General features: G+C 34.4%; 4 protein-coding genes across 5 annotated transcripts; 2 read left to right on the top strand and 2 right to left on the bottom strand.

Annotated features, from left to right (window-relative positions):
• On the top strand, positions 2,578-6,099 carry LOC105173945 (lysosomal beta glucosidase-like). The gene is made up of 9 exons (XM_020697604.1): positions 2,578-3,155; positions 3,255-3,459; positions 3,615-3,705; positions 3,806-3,951; positions 4,210-4,453; positions 4,538-4,642; positions 4,748-4,930; positions 5,083-5,284; positions 5,385-6,099. The coding sequence occupies exons 1-9, from the start codon at positions 2,912-2,914 to the stop codon at positions 5,870-5,872; spliced, it is 1,908 nt and encodes a 635-aa protein (XP_020553263.1). The 5' UTR covers positions 2,578-2,911; the 3' UTR covers positions 5,873-6,099.
• LOC105173944 (DNA ligase 1-like) lies at positions 6,239-9,619 on the bottom strand. The gene is made up of 2 exons (XM_011095872.2): positions 9,456-9,619; positions 6,239-8,284 (listed from the first exon to the last, which is right to left on the bottom strand). Exon 2 carries the CDS (start codon positions 8,255-8,257, stop codon positions 6,428-6,430), a length of 1,830 nt encoding a protein of 609 aa, XP_011094174.1. The 5' UTR covers positions 8,258-8,284; positions 9,456-9,619; the 3' UTR covers positions 6,239-6,427.
• On the top strand, positions 12,385-19,087 carry LOC105173947 (syntaxin-132). The gene is made up of 13 exons (XM_011095877.2): positions 12,385-12,687; positions 14,622-14,732; positions 14,886-14,942; positions 15,777-15,825; positions 16,242-16,330; positions 16,414-16,487; positions 17,370-17,412; positions 17,504-17,564; positions 17,671-17,696; positions 17,770-17,847; positions 18,049-18,129; positions 18,559-18,624; positions 18,707-19,087. The coding sequence occupies exons 1-13, from the start codon at positions 12,670-12,672 to the stop codon at positions 18,878-18,880; spliced, it is 927 nt and encodes a 308-aa protein (XP_011094179.1). The 5' UTR covers positions 12,385-12,669; the 3' UTR covers positions 18,881-19,087.
• Positions 18,882-22,200, bottom strand: LOC105173946 (probable glycosyltransferase At5g03795). 2 transcript variants are annotated; one of them, XR_002288028.1, is made up of 5 exons: positions 21,788-22,200; positions 20,628-21,192; positions 19,622-19,997; positions 19,112-19,254; positions 18,882-19,021 (listed from the first exon to the last, which is right to left on the bottom strand). XR_002288028.1 is itself a non-coding variant. In XM_011095874.2 (3 exons), the coding sequence occupies exons 1-3, from the start codon at positions 22,134-22,136 to the stop codon at positions 19,505-19,507; spliced, it is 1,407 nt and encodes a 468-aa protein (XP_011094176.1). In that variant the 5' UTR covers positions 22,137-22,200; the 3' UTR covers positions 19,324-19,504. The 2 variants fall into 2 exon arrangements, 1 of the variants encoding a protein (XP_011094176.1); XM_011095874.2 differs by lacking the exons at positions 18,882-19,021; positions 19,112-19,254 and having other exon boundaries at positions 19,324-19,997.

Here is a 23,727-nt window from a genome sequence, read left to right on the forward strand (position 1 = left end):
CGCCAAGCATAAACTAAAATAAATTTTTGGTTATTTCGATCCGAAACGGCCAATTCTTTTATTTATTTATTTTTTTCATGTGAGAATTATTGAAGTCCGCGAAAATGATAGTCAATATGAGTGGCTCTATCTTCTTCGTCAAGACATATGTCATAAATCACATCAAATCATATTTTCTCCCACAAGGCATGACTGATGTCAACATAATGGTTTCATTCAACTTGTCCCACACAGTAAATTTTAAGTCCGAATATGTTTGAATAAATTATATAAAAAATGTATCATATTTATTATATAATTAATGTATATTTTTTAAAAAAATAATCAAGTTTATAATAAATATATTATATTAATTATATAATTAATCAAATTTGATATAGATAAAAGTTTATCCTCACAACAATGAATAGATAGGTACAGTCTAAATGGACCAATGTTTTCAATTTTGGAAACTCACAAATGCAAATCAAATATATGCATTTGTAATAAAATGTTTTCTTCATTTTCAACTAGACTCCTTCGTACGAGATCTCCATGAGTATATTAAAAAAGAAATCGTAGTATGAAATGAAGAGAAAAAAAATTATTAAAAAAAAAATAGACATAGTGTAAGAGGAAGAGAAACAAACGTGACTGGTTCGATCTGACCATATTATAAGAATTTTCCCTTGTATTTGTTATAATATTAAAACAAAAAAGCTATATTTATTACCTTAAACAATATATTAAGGATACGCTAAAGTAGACATCTTCGTAAGAAAATAAAAAAATGGGACAATTTGCATGCAGTCGAGCATGAACATTGGCGTCTCCTATCGTTATTATATATCTTGTTTAAATATCCAGAAAATGAGTTCGTCACCACAGTCTCGTTGAAACATAAAATGAATTAAATTATTTCTTTATAATTAAGTGATAGATCTACACTGATGAAAATAATTCGATCAAAGTGTTCTTTTCGTCCTATCATTTATAGTCTTTCCACTTTTAAAATTTAATTTTTTAAATTTGTAAAATATTTAAAGAGCTCTATTTTTTTGGCTAGACCAAAAATATTGTTTGATCATAGTTGTAGGAAAAATATCTTGTAGAGAATTTCTATTTTTGTACAGGCTTCTTCAATACAAAAAAAATTATGTCACTGACACGTATATTTTTAAAAAATAAAAATTACATTTCAAGTAAAGTTAATTTAAAAAAGGAATAGTGAAAAATACATGTATATACAAATAAAATGTTCATATAAAATAATAATAATAATAATAAAAATAAAAAATCTTCCACAGGGAATGGGTATTGGTGGGGCTAACGCCTAACAACTTACAAAAGGGGGGCTCACACGTATGCAGTGAGCGGCCGTATTTCTTATATCTATATCTATATCTATATATATATATATAAAAAAAAAAAGAAAACTTATTTATGCTAACAAACGGCGATTTATTACACTGTTGCACTGATTTGTTGTTAAGGCAAAAATATCCTTAAATTAATAAGATAATTAATTTCTTTAATTTTTAATATTTTTTATTAATTAATAAATTAAATTTTTTATTTTTTTAATATAATTTATTAATTTATATATTTTATCTTATACAATATATTTTAAAGCGTGAAATATTATTTATTATATCTACGCATAAAATGTCGTGGCACAATGAATAGTATTTACCAAAACTATTAATTTTTTCTTTTAAAAAAAGTAGATAGTTTATCAAACTATGTATTTTTAAGCTTCCAAACAGGGAAAAGGTGCTACGGCTTTGTTTGGGTCTATTTTTAGTGTGTTTTTCTGTACTTTGGGTAAAGGATTAAAATAGAAATACGGGTGTAATTTTTTATTATTTTTAATATGTTTGATTTCGTGTCTTTTATTAATATAACATAAACAAAAGTAAATCTAAAGTTATTGAATTGTGAAAATGTAGGGGGTGTTTGGCTAAATCTATTTAAAAGATCTTTTAAGCTCTTATATTTTATAAGATATTTTTAAAGTTTATAAAATATTAAATTTTATTTTAAATATAAGTTTATGGAGTATTTAAATAAAATAATATTTATAGAATTTATAAGGTGTTAGCGCTAACAAATTTATAATTAATTGAAGAAATTAATTAAATCTTAGAAATGAGTTAGCAACTCATAATAATATCTTATTTTTTGACTATATAAGATCTGTTTCAAAGAAAATATCAAATAATTTATAATATTTTATAAGCTTTCAAATATTTTATAAAATATTTAAAAAAATTTATAAGCTCACCCGAATATATTCGTTGGCAAATATTCGGGATGTTTTTCACTAAAATAAATACTTTTTGAAATTTCCGAAAAGACAAATAAGATGAAATAAAAGAATTTAAAAACAAGAAAATGTGCAAGTAGAATTTAGAAACATATAAATTTTCTATATATACCCACAGCTCTGTCCCATCATCATATTGCTTCCAAGTTTACCAAGACTTTCTGCTACTCTCAGAGCAAGCAGGGATAGTGGCTCGAGTGGTATCACTGTAAGTTCCTGCGTTTTCCTGTTTTCTCTGTACATTATCTTGAAATGATCAAACTGAAGCAGCCCACATTTTGTGACTCCTCTAAGACTAATAGATTGTGATTCTCTTACATGTTTTTTCCAATACCATAATTGACAGCTGCTAAATATGTCCTGACTCCTATATATGAATCCAGACGCTGGTTTCTCCTTTTCTGCAGTTCAATGTTTGCATTAATGTCAATGTTATATCCGGACACACACAGCAACAGTCATGTGATCTTGTGGGCCAAAGCCTCAAACTCTTTGCATCATCTGTTCCTTCATTACTGCTGCACTCCCAATTGTGTGCTGTATGTTAATTCTAAGCTGAGGATAAATTAGCGGTAGGGTTAAAGATTCTTGCTTTTTCTTGTCAAAATGAAGGCTATGTTGAGGAGAAAAATGGCTGAAGCTCCTGCAGTCTTCATTGGGATTTTGGTGCTGTGTTGCTGGATAGCGGTAGCTAATGCAGAGTACAAGATATACCAAGATCCCAAACAGCCCATTAGTAAGAGAGTTAAGGATTTGTTGGGCAGGATGACTTTAGAGGAAAAGATAGGCCAAATGACACAAATTGATCGACTCGTGGCCTCAGCGGAGGTTATGGAGAAGTATTACATAGGCAAGCATCCTTGTATTCTCCAAATTGTGTCTGATCTTAGTGTTTTGTGGTATAATTCTGTGTCTGATATGTGACAAGGTTCAAATTAATTTGGAGCAGGTAGTATATTGAGTGGTGGAGGTAGTATTCCGTCTCCGACAGCGTCTCCTGAGACGTGGGTCGACATGGTGAATGGCTACCAAAAGGGCTCATTGTCGACCCGTCTTAAGATTCCAATGCTCTATGGGATCGACGCGGTTCATGGACACAACGCCGTCTATAGAGCTACAATTTTCCCCCACAATGTTGGTCTTGGAGCTACTAGGCAAGTAGATTTTCTCAGTTATGCTGACTTGCTTCTAGTGATCCTGAAATCAAGAACATAAGACAATGTGAGCAGCCTGTAATAGGAAGACTAACATTGAAGTTATTGATGTTTCTTTTCCTGTAATAACTAGGAAATACTTTTCCTATGTACAGAGATCCTGAGTTGGTGAAGAGAATTGGAGCTGCAACTGCTCTTGAAGTCAGGGCAACAGGCATTCCATATGCTTTTGCACCTTGCATTGCGGTAATTAACTGGATTATGTCATTTACAATGGCTGTTCATACAAGTGTATACCGACTACAGACGGAACGTACTTTGGCTTCTGACCTCAGTTTTTTCCCAGGTTTGCAGAGATCCAAGATGGGGTCGTTGTTATGAAAGTTATAGTGAAGATCCAAAGGTTGTTCGAGCAATGACGGAGATCATACCTGGATTACAAGGAGATATACCTGCTAATTCTCGAAAAGGTGTTCCCTTCCTCGCTGGACAGTAAGTCTAGTCAAATCATCCCTCCTTTTCCTTCAAATTATTGAAGATTTTCGTGAAAATCCAGGATAGATCATATAAAAAAATCGGAATATTGGGAACTGATGCTGGAAGAAATCAGGGAACAATTTTGTTTTATGTAGTGAATGTATCGTTACCATCATTTGCATTTCCATTTCCCTTATGTAATTTAACAGTTATCAGTCCTTTACAGTACTTTTTCGACCTGGCCTATGTCAAAGTATTTGTATGTGTTCTTAGGCAAAAGGTTTTAGCTACTGCAAAACACTATGTTGGTGATGGTGGAACCACCAAAGGCATCAATGAGAATAATACATTGGCAAGCAGGCATGATTTGCTGAGGATCCACATGCCGGCATACCATGACTCAATCATCAAAGGTGTGGGAACGATCATGATCTCCTACTCAAGTTGGAACGGTGTAAAGATGCACGCTAACCGCGACCTCATCACCGGATTCCTGAAAAATACGCTGCGTTTCAGAGTAAACCCAAATTTTCAATGAAACTTGTGGCTTAGGAAAGAGAAACAGAATGAAAAATCTCAGTTTGATTGTGATTCATTTCAGGGATTTGTCATCTCAGACTGGCAGGGACTTGACAGAATCACATCTCCCCCTCACGCGAACTATACGTATTCAATTATAGCTGGAGTTGGTGCTGGAATTGACATGGTGGATTTCTTTTTAATTAAATTTATTAATGTTATGGGTTGCATTGTGTTATTATACAAGTCAATTTGCAGCAAACATATTCATTGAGGTACTTATATGCTGCAGATCATGATTCCATACAACTATACCGAGTTCATCGATGGTCTAACCTCCCTGGTCAAAAATAACTTTATTCCCATGAGCCGCATTGATGATGCAGTGAAAAGGATTTTGAGAGTTAAATTCACAATTGGCCTATTTGAACACCCCTTGGCAGACTATAGCATGACCAAGTACCTGGGAAGTCAGGTTAGTTGGACTTCAAACTAAAGCCATTGAAAGTAGGGAGGTGCAAATGAATCGAGCATCTGTTAGTTTCCAGCTCAAGCTGATGCTTACACGAGCTCTGCTCAAGCTAGTTCGGTTCATCTTACACCCATCTCCATGCATGACTTTGGCAGGAACATAGAGAACTGGCAAGGGAAGCAGTAAGAAAATCTCTTGTGCTGCTTAAGAATGGTGAATCTGCAAATAAACCATTGATACCACTTCCTAAGAAGGCATCAAAGATTCTTGTTGCGGGAACCCACGCCGACAACATTGGTAACCAATGTGGTGGTTGGACGATTCAATGGCAGGGCCAGCCCGGCAATGTTACAGTCGGTAAATCCGTTATCCGTTGACTTAATATGTGCTGTAAAGCTCTTACCAGAAGAATTTTTGTCCAATTTCGCTGTAACTTTTACTTCTTTTCTATGTTTAGGTACCACAATACTGACTGCCATTAGGAATACAGTTCACCCTGAAACAAAAATCGTTTTCAATGAGAACCCAGATCCTGGATATGTAAAGTCCAACGATTACTCATATGCCATTGTCGTGGTTGGAGAACCACCATATTCGGAAACATTTGGAGACAGCACAAACTTGACGATTCCTGATCCAGGACCAAGTATTATAACAAATGTGTGTGCTTCAGTCAAATGTGTTGTCGTGCTTATAACAGGCCGTCCCGTCGCGATTCAGCCATATCTTACACAAATAGATGCTCTTGTAGCTGCTTGGCTTCCAGGAACAGAAGGCCAAGGTGTTGCCGATGTTCTGTTTGGCGACTATGGTTTTACTGGCAAGCTCCCACGCACATGGTTTAAGACTGTTGATCAACTCCCTATGAATGTTGGGGATCAACATTATGACCCACTATTCCCCTTTGGATATGGACTCACCACAGTACCTGTAAGGGGAAACTAAGTCGTTGGAACATTTGTTGGTTCACTTCACTTGGGAGTGTAGCCGTTCCCATCCAGTGCATATTATTATAAGATTTTAATGCAAGGATGAAATGGGAAAGAATAAAGAAATAATCAATGTGATATCATGCTGAAGCTAGATCTCTTACGACAAGTCTAGTTATTATGTCTTCTCAATATGAAACTGTATCATCCACCTCAGTTTCATATTTTATCATTCTCTATCAAGCAATATGTCTAAGATGTATGGTCAGGAGTTTCTCCAGGAACCTCTATTATCAAGCAACCGAAAAGCATGATAACAAAGCTCAGTAAAATTTAAAATTATCCCAACTTTTCCACTGTGATGAAAAAGGTATTACGCGGAACTGTAGTCGGTGTAAATGTGTCTTTTACTACAAGACATTATTAGGATACATAAGCATTTTCATTTCCAAATGACCAAGGGAGACCTAAGATAATTAGACGTGAACTCACAACTATAACATCAAGTACAGATAATGAGGATATGTAAAATTCAAGTGATTTTAGACATATATGTTACAAAAGCGCGATACTAAGCTACATCAGCTGCTGCCACCTTGTCTTTGGCTTCATCCTCTGCTGCATCTTTGGTCACCATAGCATGATCAGAGTTCTTTACCCCAGCTTCTTTTATCAGTCTCATGATGTCAGCTTTTTTATCTAGGAGACTTTCTATTTTGCCATTGATCTTCTCTAACTTCTTTTTCAGCTTGTCAAGATCTTTGGCACTGTACTTCTCCTCGAGTTTTCTTTTCTTCTCATCCTTCATTTTCTTCTTCTGTCTGTCTTCTTCATCCTTACAAAACTCTGCCTTGTCTATGTGTTCATTTCCAGCTCCAACTTCAGATATTTTGCCATTTCCATCCACTTGAATCTCCCTAGACATGGCATCAGCTTCACTCTGTTTTTTAGCTTGATCATCCTCATTCTTGTTACATTTCTTCTCTTTCTCTCTTTTATCATTTTCCCCTTCACCCTTCTCCTCATCTTCTTTCCCTTTGGATTTCATTTCCTTGCTTTTCTTCTCTTTCTTGTCCTTATCATGTTTTTTCTTCTTGTCTTTCTTCTTCTCCTTCTCTTTTTCAGCTTCTTCACTGGCTTCTCCTCCTGAAGCGTCATCTACAGCCACCTTTTCTTTATTCTTCTTCTCTTCCTTGTCCTTGTGTTTCTTTTCTTCACCTTTCGTCTTGCCCTTCGCTTTGCTTTTCTTCTCACCCTCAGCCTCATCATTAGACTCTCCATATAACTCCTTTTCCCCTTTGGTGTCAACTTCTATATCCTTCTTCTTCTCCTTGTGTTTCTTCTCCTTATCTTTCTTCTTGTCTTTCTTCTTCTCCTTCTCTTTTTCAGCTTCTTCACTGGCTTCTCCTCCTGAAGCGTCATCTACAGCCACCTTTTCTTTATTCTTCTTCTCTTCCTTGTCCTTGTGTTTCTTTTCTTCACCTTTCGTCTTGCCCTTCGCTTTGCTTTTCTTCTCACCCTCAGCCTCATCATTAGACTCTCCATATAACTCCTTTTCCCCTTCGGTGTCAACTTCTATATCCTTCTTCTTCTCCTTGTGTTTCTTCTCCTTATCTTTCTTCTTTTCCTTCTCTTTTTTACTTCCTTTTCCCTCATTTTCCTCTCCCTCTTTTTCTTCATTAGATTCTACAGAAAGATCTTTGTCTTCTGACTTCTCATCATCTTTCTTCTTCTTCTTCTCTTTCTTGTCTTTCTTCTTTTCTTCATCCTTCTCTTCATTTTTCTTCTTTTTTTTCTCTTCTTTACCTTCTGAAATACACCTTTCATCCTCGTTGATACATTGGTCTTTCTCGCCGCATTTCAATTCTTTTTTCTTCTTTTCCGCTCCACTCTCCAGCTCTTCACTGTTTTTCTCCTTCTCATCTCCCTTGCACTTCTCTTTCTTCTTCTTTTCTTTTCCCTCTTCCTTATCATCTTTCTTTTCCTTTTTCTCCTTTTTAGGTATCTCTTCATCAGATTGCTCCTCAGTCTTCTCCTTCTTCTTCTTCTTCTTCTCTTTATTGTCCTTATCTTTTCCCTTCTCCATTACATGCTCTTCATCCTTAGCACTCTTCTCCTTTTCATGCTTTTTTTTATTGTGGGAACCTTCATCCTGTTTACCTCCCTCTTCACTCTTTGATTTCTTTTCATCTTTCTCGTGTTTCTCTTCCTTGTGTTTTGGCTTGTCTTTCTCTACTAACTTGCTCTCAAGTTTAAGTTCCACTTTCATCTTTTCTTCGGCTTTATCAGACTTTTTAATTTCGCTCTCCATTTCGAAATGAAGTTTTTCCTTCTCCACATTCTCTTCTTTAATAAGGACATTCTCAGGTTTTGCTTCCATTCTGTCCTTCAACCAATACATCAACCTTTCTTGCTTAACGCCAAATCCCTGAGGAGAAAACAAAGGATGCTATAAGCAGACTCAGAAGCTTCACATAATGCAACATGACTATTGGCCGTAAACAAGAACAATTACTTGGGAGAGAATATTTATAAGCAAGATAGTTTTCCAAAACAAAGGAAAACAAATTTTATGGATAACACAATGGTTCCCTGAAAACTTGAGAACTCGGCTGTTAAGAAATCTACGAAACTACAAGGATGCAACAAAGAACAATTACTAACGCAGCCGTCTTCATCTCACCATATGGTTATGGGAAAGATGCAGCACACAGCAAATCAGCATGATAAGCAATATAAATAGCAATATAGACATATATCTTCTGTACAAGACAACAATGTAAACAAGTTGGGCGTCAACTTATTGCAGAATAAGCGAAATCTCTTCGGAGTTGGCTGTAAATACTCCTGATAATTAACAGAGACCAGAAACTTCAGCAGAGAAAATTACTATGAGAAACAACAGTGGCCAATGTCAAACAATCTCTAGCAAAATCTAAAGCACCTCAAGACCTTTTACTATGATCATCAACTGGACATTTACTCCTCCTGTGATTAAAATATGAGTTAAAATGCCTTCCTTTAGAACAAATACTCACTTTTATTCTAAATTAAGAAAAGCAGATTCTTTGATGAAATATATACAAATTCCAAAATCCAAATTCCTTCTCTCTTGCGTAGACAACAATTAATCAAGGGGGAATTCTAAATCAAACCTAATTTTGATCCAATCTGAACAAATTACATATATATTGTAATATATTTGTCGTGTGATTGGCATATAATTAAAAAAGGTGGTCAACAATACGAGAGAGACATGCTCATGCTTTCGTAATTGATTTGATTTGGGTAAGATCTTCCTAAGTGAATACCCAGAACTCCCAAATCAAGAAAGCAGCTGATCCCACAAATAAATCAATCATAAGAACCAAACAGACAGACAGCAGAACATCACCAGCTCATAAATTCCCATACAAACAACTCTCCATCTTCTTCAACATAATACCAAAAACATGAACACTAACGCCACATCATTCGTCACAAATAACTAATAAGGAAAGCAGCAGCACAGAAATCCTTACGACCAACAAAAAATTCAAACAACTAATAAGCATGCATTGATCAGTAGGAAAACGCATAAAACCATCCACAACGGGTACCTCCTGCAATGATGGAAATCAGTAGCTCCAGAAAGATAAGACCGCGCCCCAGAAATTTTTCTTCTCAACTGTATCGCTCTCAACTGCCGAGTCTCAGAGTATGGCGCAGAATGCAGAGATCATATATAGGCTTACAAAACAACACAGTTGGCCTCCTCAGAGCGATCCGTGTGAGGAACGCGGGGCGACACGGTGTTATTTAAGGTGATGAGATGTGGGGCTATGCAGATCTCGGACGACGTCGGTTCTAGAAAAACTCCCATCTTATCTGTATTATTATTAGCTATCTAAAATGAGTGATGCAGCCGACAAGATTTTGTGCCATGATTAAGGTTGAGGTTTTATTTCTGTATTCAATTTAAATATATTTATCGATTTGAATTATCAATTTTTAAATTTAAATTAAATGAAATCATATTATAAATTAGATAGTGTCGACACAAAAGAAAATAATTGAAGCTATTTAAAGTGATTTTTTTCTTAATTTAGAGTTACATTTAGGTACAAATTGCTCAAAATAGATTGAAAACTATATAAAATTTTATGACATAAAAGATTAAAATGATATTTACTCACTGTTTAACTCGTACAATTAAATAACATCTTATGCAGGTGAAGGAGTCCGATCCACGTTATATGCAGTGTGGAGTTTATTGGTTAGTTAGACAGTTGATATATACTCATTTAAAATAAAAAAAAAAGTACGATTATCGTTCATGTAATTAATATACAAACCGTTAAGTATAGCATGAAATTAACCTAGGCTAATGATATAAATTATGGGGTATTTACAATAATTTTTTTTTTATTGAGGAAATAAATTTCCAATAAATTTATAAGTTAAATAATCGTAAAAGTCGGGAATATTTTAAAACAACAATTAAAAAGAGAAAAGAGAAAATGAAGTTGGAATGTTTAGCAAAACAATTTAATATATTTACAAATTTACTAATAAGTTGTATGGTAACGAGTCGCTTAATTGTAACGTTCGAATTAAACCATTTTAATTTAGGCAATTCAAACGCAGAGATCATAAATTAAAATATATAAAACGATTGTGTGTCATGTCCGAATTCTTAAGAAAGAAGCATTTCTTTTATTATTTAAATTTTTATGACAATAGAAAATGAAGAAATAAAGGCTTATTTCTGGGACACTGGGTCTAACAAAAGTTCTAAGTTATGTGCAAAAGCGATCAACAGTCAACCGATTGTGACTCTATATGAGTCTGGAAACAACTTTCGAATTTTCATGAATAATGAATTATGTAAATTAAAAATAATAAATATTCCAACTGTCCTACGACTGTATATCCACTTGCTACACATTCTAAATTCAAATTAAGAAAATTAATCAATATTTTGTATTAAATTTACACACTACTGAATTCCATGTTCTATATATAAGTCAAATAAAAAATTTATGCCCATATAGTTATTTCCTTAAACATAAATATTAATGCCCTAAAAAGTACAAAGGCCTCCGAAAAGAACCTAAGGCTACAAGCGGCCCAAGAAATAAAAGATTTTTAGCTCTAAAGCCCAGGACGGGAGGCCCAGGAAGCCTTGCGGGGGCCCAAGGGGACTGCACACATGGCGACCAGATCAGCACATGAACAAACTCAACTAACACATGGCCAGTTTAGGAGGAAGGATTTAATATGGGGAAGAAGATGAAAAAGTAATACATAACATATATTATCATAAAAAATATATTTATATAAATTAATATTTTATTATTTAAAAATAATGCAAAGAGCAAAGAAGGTATTTTATTTTTTTTCATATCCCATATAATATAAGTGTTTGTGTCTCATTTTTATTGGTTTATTGTGGAAAATAGTATCGTTGGTATGTTTCCAGACAAGCCGGTACAAGTGTAGTAATTGAAGTTGTGCTTGTGTATTACATTTGTGCTTACATAGGATCACAATAAAATTATGATCACTTGCATATGCTGGAAGCAATTGAGTAAATGGTTTGGAGAGACTTTGAATTCTATAATTTAAATTGTGAATCAATTATACCTAATTTAATTGACAAATTTAATGATTCGTGACTTTAAATATTTAACTTATACCAATGTATAAATATTTTATACTTTAATAATAATTATTAATATAAATATTAAATGTTGATGGTTGATGATTGATGATTGAAATATATCATATAACAATAAATAAAGAAAAAAGAAAACCTGTAGTGCGGATTCATTTATTTATTTTTAATTTTATTTTTTATAGACTGGTGGGCCGACCACCATGTAGGCCGAATTTCAGAGGATTGGACTGCCACTCAACAAAGAACTAGTAAGTGGGGGCCACATAAATAGTAAAATATTAAAAAAAAATAGAATTATTAGAAAAAACACCAAAGAAGCCCTGCTGCCACGTACACGTCCTCTCGATGTTGACCTTTTTGCCCCTCTCACTCCAATTCAAGAAATCTCATTATTTTTCCTAGGACTTAGGTCAATTCTGTCATATTGAATATTTTAAATTACCAAACAGCAAAAACATTGGACTACCCAATTCATTTCCTCAGTTGCACCAACTCAATAATATATTAAATAAATTGTAACTTCCCCAGAATTTTCAAACCTTAACTAAGGAAGTGGGGGAGTTATAACTAAGTTTGACCAATTATAATAAATGTATCATTCAGATGGTAAAGTGATCTTTAAATTATAAAATGTATCAAAAATACCACTCATGTTAGCACCCAACACTTAGAGGAAATGGTCAGTACCATATCAGTAAAATAGCAAAGCTGTAAAGAATATGTGTTTTTTTTGGTAAGTTTGATAGTATAAATGTGAATTCAGGAATAGTGTGATTTGAATTAGAGTCAAATTTTCAGAAAGACAGTAAGCATTAATTAAAGAGATAAAAATAGAAGACTGGAGAGGAAGAGGTTTTGGAGTTTTTTATTATTTAAATACTAATTGAAAAGAGGAGAAGAGACCTGCCTTCATGTTCTTCTCTCTCTCTCTCAAATCTCTCTGCTCTGTTTTTTTCAAGAAAAAAGCACTTACAACGCAGATTCTTCCTCTCTCCTTGTTGTCTTTTCTCTCTCTCTCTCTCTCTCTCTCTCCCTATAGTTGTACCCGCGTATAACATTTCCACACTGTAAAGAAGACACAGACTTTTTCAGGGAAGAAGACATCTTGTTCAATCTAATCTTTTCCTCTCCCGCGGCTTCCAGTTTTTTTCAAGATGAACGACCTTTTGACGGTAAGTTGGTCTTTTAGTGTTGATTACATGTGATCAGTTGAGGAGCAAGTGGTGGACTATAATGATCTTATGCTTAAGTTTGGAAATTCTCCCATGGAAATCGAGGGGAGTTTTTCTCAGCTGAAAATATAACAAAAACACATTATCTTGTGTTTTCCCTTACTATTCCCTGGGTAATAATGCAATATGTACATATGCTTATGAGAGAATTTGGCCTAGGACATTCTGTGTCTTATATGTCTGTTCCAGTTATCAGGATCATTCTGACCTTGAATGAATTTCAATTGAAGCATTTACTTTTTCAAGGTGGGAGTTTTTTTGCCCAAAGTTGGAATTTTGCGCTCCTTGCTTCACTAGATTCACAGTCTCTGCGCAAAATGAGCTGATTGTGGCGACTTTAGTAGAATTATCTGGTGATTCAACAGATGGACGAGCATTTTGCCCATGTCTTGAATCATTTGAGACCATGACATGAATTTTGACAGTGGCATAGTTTTCATTTGGTCATATATAAAACTGTGTGTCCTTTCGTACCTGTAAATCGCATATTTTGCTGAGTCACTCATTCTTGCTATATAGTAATTCATTAGTCATTCTAACCTATGATGCAAGGAGACAGGGATATTAACACAATATGCGGCACACATTTCTGAAATTTTATGAAAAAATGGTTTGGTGGCCACACAGCCACATACATATATATGTACATATGTATTTGGTGACAAATTGAAACAAACGAAGCTCATATCAGTCATGATGTTTAGAATTCTACTGGTGTGTGTTCTGTACTCTTATGTATTCCTTGAAAAAAGAAAAAGACTTGCATTTATAATAAAGAAATATAAAGAATCTCAAGTATAAATTTTGACTTTTTATTACTCATTATTAGTATTACTATTCTTTATAAATAATTAAATGACCGCATTTCTGTCCAAGATGTGTTGGATGTGCCGGCAAATGTGTCGGAAGTTTTCTTCACGCATCACATGTGTTAGAGATGTCGCATTCCAGCATGGTGTCCAACATCTGCCTGGCATGATGGAAATTATTTTTGGACGCCTGTGTATTATAGATTTGAAGTACTCTCCTGCGGAACACGATGAGATGGCTTTCTTGTAATCTGGACAAGCCCACATGATACATTTATGAAGGCCTAACTAAGATCATGTTTAACTTTTCTAGGCTTAAATAATCAAATGTAGGTGGCGGCCTGGCGCTTCTCAATTACTTGTTTGCAGAATTGATGCTTGAAAATCATTATCTTGAGTAATTTTATGGGTCTTAATTTATTTACCTTTTAATATTTCTCTAATGTTAAAGAAATCTTCTTTTGGTGCAAATGCAATGTATCATGGATTTCTTCAAGGAACATGTTTGATCCACAGGCATCTAGAAAAACGAATATTTGAATTACAGGTGTCAATTTGATCTGGACCTTTATAAGTGTTCCCCTCTGCATACATGATGTAATGAGTGAATGAGATAAGAGGCTAAACATAGAAGCAGCTTCCCTTTGTGGTCTGTCTTTATAAACTTTGCTTCTAAACATCGAACGTGTTTGACAAATAACCAACATAAGAAGCCTGGAATATGTGTTCTTTGCCATGTCTGACATGAGTGGTCCCCATTGTCTCACATCTCTCGACTTCGCAAAGGAACCTTAGAATACTGGTCGCCAAACAAAATTTCAACAAAAGAAAACCCTCTGTTATACGTATATTTTGTTTGCATTCACAATATCATACTCAGAGAATTACTCCAAGCTCTCTCTCTCCTGATTCTAGCATCTGTAGAAGTGAGTGGACTTATCAAATACTTCTAGCATCTTTTTTGGCGAATGTTGGTCATAAGAATTATACTATCCGTGTTAAATATGCTGCTAAGAAGAATTAATACCTGCTTCTTTCTTTGATCTCACTTGTGCCTCTTTTCAGGATTCGTTTGAGATCCCTCGGGATCAAGAAAATAGAAATCAAGATATTGAAATGGGAGTGCATAGAACAGTGGAGTCGGAAGAACCAAGCTTGGAGAATTTCTTTAAACAGGTGGCTACAACATAGAAGAAATGTTATTCTGGTGACTATAAAGAGGAATTATTTCATCGTTCTTAACATTTTTCTCCATGTGCCTAAGATTTGGGGCTTATCTTATTTCTGTCAAACTAGAGCTTTATCTTGCATCCTATTCTGTATTTCTAGGTTCAAGAGATTGAAAAACAATATGAAAAACTCAACACACTGCTGAGAAAGCTTCAGGTATGGGAATCTAGTCTCCTGTTCTGAAATATGTGTATACCTTTAGCTAGTAACTTACCATTTTTAAAAATGGAGTTGAATTGTGCACTTTTCTACTTGTTTGTTGTGAGTTTGAAGTTGCTGGACAAAGTGATTAACTACTTGAGAAAAGCTAACCATTTTGTGTAATTTTAAGTAACAGAATTGAGATCTTGTTTTGTAATAATATCAATTTATATGTTATATCTTGTGAGGTTTTGTGACTATTGATGATTACCTTGCTTCTTTAGCTAGTGATGCAGCACCAGATCAAGCGGCAACCTTGTTTCCGCTGAAATCTGGACATTTCTCGTTTGACTGTTCTTTGCTATTTTTAACTAAATGTTCTCCTCCCCTTTTCAAGTGGTCAATGTTTGCTTTTCTTTATATGTATGATTTGGTTTCTTAAATGAACATGAATTTTCTTTCGTCACTTAAGATTTTGCGTGCTTCAAGCATTTCATGAAATTGATTTCTGAGAGCTGCATTCCCTTAAAATCTTGTCGATGCTGATGATTACAGAATTATTCTCTTTAGTGTTTCGTGTCTAATATTTTCGTGGGAGCAACAAAAACTACGAACTAAGTGGAGGTCCAGAAAGCATGTTAACATATGTTAGTACTTTTGCACACTTGATTTACAGAAGAGAATAAGAATTATTATTTTTTTTTATTTTTGGGGTATAAATTCACTTCCCTAACTCCAGTAATATGCCTCCAGTGTGGAAACTTACTAGCTAAACATGCTTTAAGCTTAGAAAATTTGGTTCGTGCTGGCATGCTAGATAACTGATAATAGTGACCTCTATCCACGCAGGATGCTCATGAAGAATCAAAGGCTGTTACCAAAGCTGCTGCTATGAAAGGTATTGATTTCAGTTGAGTTGAAATGCTTCTATTGGCGTTGCAAATGGATGTCCAAGATATTTTAAAGCACAAAAATGCTTGATAAATGGAGATTTTATCGTTTGGAGCGGAGAGAAAATACTAGGATCACCATGTCAAGATAAGACTTCTATCCAAGCTACCTGAAACTTGGGGTTTTCTTTTTCCCCTCAAAGAAACCTAATTTGGTTATCCAATTTTATCAATAATTTTTTTCCATTCACTTTATTCCTTTGATGTTCTGGTTTCTAGATTTTTATGGTATTGTTGCTTGATGCCTTTTTTCTGTTATCTGAAAATCTTACTCTCTTCTTTTCCCTTGGACGTATATATTTTTGTGGGTGTGAATTGGATTGTTGTTTTGATCTTTCATGGTTAACTTTTGTGTAATCTGCAGCAATCAAGCAGCGCATGAACAAGGATGTTGATGAAGTTGGAAAAATTGCCCGTTCTATTAAATCAAAAATTGAGGAGCTAGACAGAGAGGTGAGGCAATATGTTGCTTCTTATTGAAGTTCAGCCACTCAGATTCCTTCTTAAAGTAATATTTCTTGGTCGCTCTTGTCCAGAACTTGGCAAATAGACAAAAACCTGGATGTGGAAAAGGATCAGGAGTAGACAGATCAAGGACGGCGACAACAATGTAATAAAACTCACTTTATGATGTCCTGGTCATTATTATTTACCTGATCCTGATGTTATGCACGGCATTTTGGAATTAGCTTAATCTTGACTAGGCTTTTTGCTTTGCATAATGTTACCTTTCAACAAATTGATAGCTGCACAGAGGATTACAATGAGATATAAAACCCATTTCTGGTGTTCATGATGTAGATAATTAATAGACTCTCCTCCTCTTGTGTTGTCTGCTGTTTCAATTGTAGATCAAGGAACTGTTTCTTATCCCATCTGTCTCTTTCTACTGAACTTCCTGAAAGTAATAAGTTTATCTAGCTTCAAACTACTCCCGTTAATAATTGATTACCAAATCTTGCAAAGTTGTCATTGCGTGTGGTCAGGGCTTGTTCATGTGAACTTAACTTTTCATAGTGATACAAATCTCTACTATGTCCTTCCATTTCTATCTAGTGAAGAAAAGTACTCCTCGAATGAATAATGGCTGGCAACAACTATAAGATAATGGTGAAATGAATTCAGATCTGTCTGCTTGATGCAGTAGGGAAATGCATGTAGATCAATCATGTAGTTAACACACTAACTGTTCATGGTTGTCTACATTCTTGTCTTGTCCTTCATTTTTCCATTTCATCTCTTGTTTCGTATAAGTTGGTCAGTTTTCAACTTTTGAAAATAACTGTTGATAGGCATCGACATTTTTAGAAAATGTCAATAGACGAAATGGGGTATAAGTTTTTGTATGGTTATATTTGCATAATGCATTGGGGACAGTTTGAAGTTTACACTGAAAAATTGGACTTTCATGCCTTACTGAATATATGGATCAGATGAACTAATAATGAAGAAAATGGGGTATAAGTTTTTGTATGGTTATATTTGCATGCAGGGCTTTGAAGAAGAAGTTCAAAGACAGGATGTCGGAATTTCAGGTGGGCTAAGTTCAAGTTATGCTGAATATGAGTTTGATTTCTTCCAATTTGTTTCCATTCCTTAGTTTCTCTTAGTAAATACTTTTTGCAGACTTTAAGAGAAAATATACAACAAGAGTATCGTGAAGTCGTCGAGAGGCGTGTATTCACAGGTGATAATAGTTTACCTTTTAAAGATGTGGAGCTTCTGCTGCTTCTTAGAACATTTTGCTCTTAGTCTGCAAATTGTGATGATTTCTAGTTTCATGTGATTCTCAGTAACGGGGACCCGGGCTGATGAAGAGGTAGCTATCGTTGATTTCTCAACACGTGTAATTTCCTTGCACATTTTCCGACTTACTAAACCATTTTCCGCAGACAATTGATAGATTAATAGAGACCGGGGATAGTGAGCAGATCTTTCAGAAAGCAATCCACGAACAAGGCCGAGGCCAGGTATGGTCTGCTTTCTACTTCTCCTCTCTACTTTTGTTGTCTTTTTGCCGCATGCTTGCTCCATTCACGAGATTTGGTTAATTATTTTTGCTTTCTCATTAGTTTGTGGTACAGCAACTCGATTTCTCTCTGCACTTGGTTAAACTCCTGCCAACTTCTTTCAATTACGCATAGTAATGTAGTAATCTGTTTTAATTGCAGGTAATGGACACCCTAGCAGAAATTCAAGAACGACATGATGCGGTCAGAGATTTAGAGAGAAAGCTTCTTGAGTTGCAACAGGTATAACAATTTCTTATTCTTGATGATTATGGGGGTATAACTTTATAAAGTAGAATTTACACAATCAATTTGGTACCAGTTTTACATTGTCACTTTGTTTGATTTTCAGTTCTCTTGCAGGGACAGATTTTGTCAGTTCCATACTATCTTTTTATGCTTTATCTACTCAACTGAAATTTTTGCTTGCTATAGCCTACCAATGTTTGACCAATTATTTTGCCTAGGACAAATAAATCAAATTTCAAATATTTAGAGAACGATATACTAGGAGTAGGAGATTGTTGCTGTGCTCCTTTCTTCATATATATTCTTGTGCTGTTTGTGATGCTGTTGTATTGCAAGGATTCTCTGTGTGAAATATTTTCAAGAGTAAAATTGTGATTAATGCATGAAGGGAATGTGTGTTTCATCATTTACCATTTCGTGTAGATATTTATGGACATGGCTGTACTGGTGGATGCTCAAGGGGACATGATTGATAACATAGAGTCACAGGTAAAGCAACTTTATTACTTGCTGCTCGTAACACTAGGAAGTAAAAGAAAATTAATGCTTCTCCATTGTCCAAATTTCTCAGGTTTCATCTGCTGTAGACCATGTGCAGTCTGGAAACACAGCCCTTCAGAAGGCAAAGAGTTTGCAAAGGAGCTCTAGGAAATGCATGTGCATTGCAATCATCATACTTCTCATCATTGTCGCAATCATTGTCGTTGGTGTGCTTAGGCCATGGCAGAACAAAAATGGTGCTTAGCTCTCCATCAGACATGTATTATATAAGTACATTTTCCTCCATGCGCTTTTTCTGTAGTTATCTTTTACTTGCCATTCACAACTCAGTGTGCACGAATCGTTTCCATGCATTTCTACTTGCAGATGTGTATATGTTTAAGTCCTACAAACAAATTATGGCCATTGTTTGCTTTAAATGGTCTTGAGTGAAAACTTTTTAATGTATAAATTTCTTGTGTTATTCTCAACGCACCTTGTTTACTGCGCAATACCGTGTCATTCTACAGACTATAGTGGACCGAACCCAGTCCATTGCTTGTCGTTGAATTATGTGGGGATGTCTGGTTTTTATCATCGGAATGTTCACATACCGGTACAGGGATTTCACACAATATCCTGTCAAGAAACAAATCTTAGGACAAACGCAGAGTTCCAGTATGCTTAAAGAGCATGGACTGTCCTTAACTAGATTGCTTCGACATCCATGTATAGTAGTTGAATATCAAATTATTATTTCTGAAACTTTTCCCTACTAATTAACACTGGTAAATTGAGTTGCTATGCTTACATACAAGTTTCACCGATTTACAAGAAACCAGTTGTGACAATTTCAACAAGTAGGAACACAGACGTCATGTGTGCTTATCTACAAAACCTGAGATCCTACTCTTGAAGAACTTCGTCGAAGCCACAATTCATACATAACCAAGTAAAAAGCATCATAATCAACAGGAAAGAGATGCCAGTGGAAATGTTTCCTCACCTTAAACACATTGTTCTGTAAAATCAAATATTCTTCTACGCTTATTCCTTGGAGGATTCTCTTCAGAAGGGGGATATCTAACGTGGCGACAACAATAGAAAAACTGTTCCAGTTCAGTATATCCTGAAAAGGGAGATCATAGTGGTTGGCAATTATTACTGGGACGCAGCCATAGTACAGTGCATCACCAATACGGGCTGTGTTAACCTCAAAACCTTTCACATGAAGGCAAAACTTGCTTCCTAGCAGCTCTTTGGAGTAGGATGTTGTAAGGTGGCCAAAGTGGACTGATATTTCAGAATCATTTTGCCATACCTGGAGAAGCTTTTCGCGCACCGGTGAGTTTATTGTTCCAGCAAAAAAGGCGAGTTTTGACCTGAACAAATCCATATAAAGTTGTGATAGTCATCAGCAAATCAAATCGGAGTAAGATGAATCAACTATGCACTGACTTGAACAAGCAATCTTAAGTGCCCTAACTGATTTACAGTTGCTCACTATACTCTCCAAAGAGATGGCTATCTTCTCAAGAGCCGCCACTAAAGTACATATAACTGCAGTAATCAACAGGATACCTCTTCAGCCTTTTGTGTATAAATAGAAGGTCGGTACGTAGTTCTCAGCAGCATAGACTTGCATGTGCATTAAAAATTTATAAGTTAATCACACCTCGCATGGACTAATTTCACGTTTCTAACAGAAGAAAATATTTGTTTCTGCCGAGACTTTATGGGATAAAATTTCTTTTAGCTAACTTATGTGCCAGTAATTTTATGGAATAAAAGTTCCAACTTGGAAGTGAAGGGCCACGCAGAAGTATCATTTTCATGAGGTCATTTGAATATGCTTGTGGATAGCTAGAATTTGCAAAAATGTAAGCTTAGATACACTAAAGTCCCTCAAATATGGGGGTTCAACACTTTCTGACAGTAACACCATACAATGTGAAGGCCCAAAAGCCAGAGAGGATGCAAGAAAACCTGAAATATTAAAAGGATTAACGCACCTTTCTTGTGCAAGATTAGGAGGATCCACTTGTCTGGGCCAAATTTGTGGCAAGGATGCATCTTTGTGAGCAACATATGAAGAGAGATAGTAGCTTGAAGAGCATACAATTTGGATTGCGTTAAGCTTAACTTCAACAACTTTGTCCATAGCCGAACGACCAATTGAATGGCAGGCAACATAAAAATGATCAGCACCTCCACTACGATTCCAATAAGGGTACTCATGACTAATGTTGAAAATATAATCTCTTATGAAGTCTTGGATACCATTAATTCCCACACGTGGGTCATGCCGCAACCTTGCAATTGAAAAGGGTAAAAAGAAGAGATCTGCAGTAGAAGGGTCCTTTGTAATGAAATGACTATTCACAAGATTCTTCTTGAAGTAACTTTCACTGGCATAGTTACCACCAGGCTCAAAAACCACAGGCAACAGCACATTAGCAAATGGATCATCTTGTTTGTGTGAGTAAACATAAATCTTGAAGCTTCTATTCATCTCCTCGTAGTTCTCGAAGAAGACATCTCTGTCATGGAACAGCTCTGTGTCATTAATATACATTCCTGAACATCGAGTCAACAATTTAAGAGTCCAATGTATGCAAAAAACTTTAGAAAGTACAAGAATTGGTGCCTCCGTAACATTGAAAGATGACAATCTCCAAATACCATAACATGCTCAACACACAATCTAACCTTGAGAGCTGACAATCTCCAAATACTTGAAATATTAAGAATTGAATAGAACATTAACTATTACACTTTTACACACTCTCACATGAATATCAGCCCCATTACATACAAAAACAGAATCTTAAACACGGAACTTCAGGAATAGAAAATGCAATGCTCCATTCACAAATTTTAGACAAAAAAGACACAAGAAATCATCTTCCGTATACAAAAAGGGAACCGGCAAATATAGTGCATACGGCAGAGAACTTCATGTAAGAATAGATAATGGATATAACCAAGTAGAAGCACAAAGCAGACTACTACACTACAGTTATTTCTATCCCTGGGACAGAATTTTCTCAGCCACATAGCCTACAACTACAGAACAAATAGACACCAAAATTCAAGAATTAAGCAAAACCCATAAACAGAAAAAGGAAAAACTGGAAAGAATCAAGTTGGAGATGAGTCGAGACTTTCATACCGCGAGAACCCGTATGAAGTTTGAAATTACTCGGATCCTCAGTCTCTCCAAGAACACCATCCCTCTTCCAAATTTTCCTGAAACGAACAACTTCTGGAGGGAAAAAAGAGAAAACCTTAGTGGGCTGTTCATTATTTACAGAAGCACTCGCCGAGGTTGTTAATTGGAGATGGTGGGGTAAGAAGAGAGTAGAAGTAGAAGAAATGTAGAGTACAATGAGGAGAGAAGTGGCCAGAGCTAACGTGGTGGGCATGAAAAAGAATATGGATTTGAGCGCGGCGGAGGGATAGTTCGGGTCACGGCGGCGCGTGAGGAGATTGTGGAGCAAGTAGAATGAAGAAGCAGCCATTGTTGTGGTGAGTGATGACGCATCTCCAAGTTGGTGTACAGCATATACTGGATAAATGACAATTAATGAGAAAAGGACTAATATGCAAATACATCTTACTATGTTGGGAAGGTCTCAACTAACATACAATTTTTTAGTTTATATTTAATTATAGTGGAACACATTGTATCTGCATGAATATAATAAATAATTATTTATATTTTAAAATATATTATAAAAAAATAAATTAATAAATAACAGCCCACAAAAATTTATTTTAAAAAATAAATTAATAAATAACAGCCCACAAAAATAAAATAAATTAAAAGAATTATCAATACAATAAAAAAATTAATATAATGATGTTGTAATTGTCATTTGTGAGTGAAAAAACATACTTTTGTATAACATTATAGATAAATACTCTCTATTTTTTTTATAAAATTAGAACAAATTCCTTAATATTGTAATTGTAATTCAAAAATATATTTATTTAATGACAAAATGGAAAATATATTACAACAGCATTATTCATGAGGTATATCTGTAATTTTATAAATAATAAAAAAATATTTATATAATTAAACATAACTTCAAAAAAACTCGATGTAATTTTCTTTCATTAAAAATATTTATATGAGCATTCAATTTAGGGAATATTATCCTCTAGCTCAAATTTTGAAATTAGGTAAATAGGATTATTAAGATACCACTATAGTATTATAATACTCATTAATATTGGGAAAAGTGATTATAAACTTTGCTTTATAATTTTATGATTAACTATAGAAATATTAATTGTAGCCAAAATTGATTTAACTTTTAAAGTTAATGAGAAAATTTGAAAGTTATCCACCCAAATTGGCACTACATACCCACATATTATATTACATTAAGACAAAAAATTAATTAATAACATGCTTTAAGTTTTTGATGGACTCGTCATTTTTTAATATATTTTGATGAAATATTCTAATAAAATTATATCAACTTTAAATTTTTATAATTAAAAGTTAAATATTAATACATTCTTTTGTTTTCTGTTTTTTTCAAAAAAAAAGCTCAAAATAAATCTAATCCAGAATTATTCTCAAACGTTATTATTCAGTCAATACTTTCAATTGAGGCCTATACAATAGATATCCTACCCTATTATTTATGAAATTCTCAAAAATAATTTTATAATTTACAAGAAAATCTTATTGCAATCATCCTTTAGACTTTAAAAAAATAATAAAAAGAATAAATTTATGTAAAAATGTCTTACCACTCATAAATGACGATATATGATATTACAGTATTAAACTTTAAAATATCAACCACATCTTTATATATGTATAGTATTATAATTAAATTTTCTTTCAAATGATCAATATTTCAAATTTTAAGATCTATTTTTATGTTTATTACTTCTAAAGTTTTTATCATCCGGTCCATTTAAGTGCACGTAAATATTAGTTTATAATAATGAAAACGCTTCAATTGTATATTCTTTAAATACAAAGATAAAAAGAATATAATATACTGATCAAACTTTATTATTAAAAATATGATTTATTCTTATCACAAAATGTTTGATTGATGATCTTCTAAAGACCAACAACGTACTTAA

Source organism: Sesamum indicum, linkage group LG11, assembly GCF_000512975.1.
Source record: "Sesamum indicum cultivar Zhongzhi No. 13 linkage group LG11, S_indicum_v1.0, whole genome shotgun sequence".
Lineage (NCBI taxonomy): Eukaryota > Viridiplantae > Streptophyta > Magnoliopsida > Lamiales > Pedaliaceae > Sesamum > Sesamum indicum.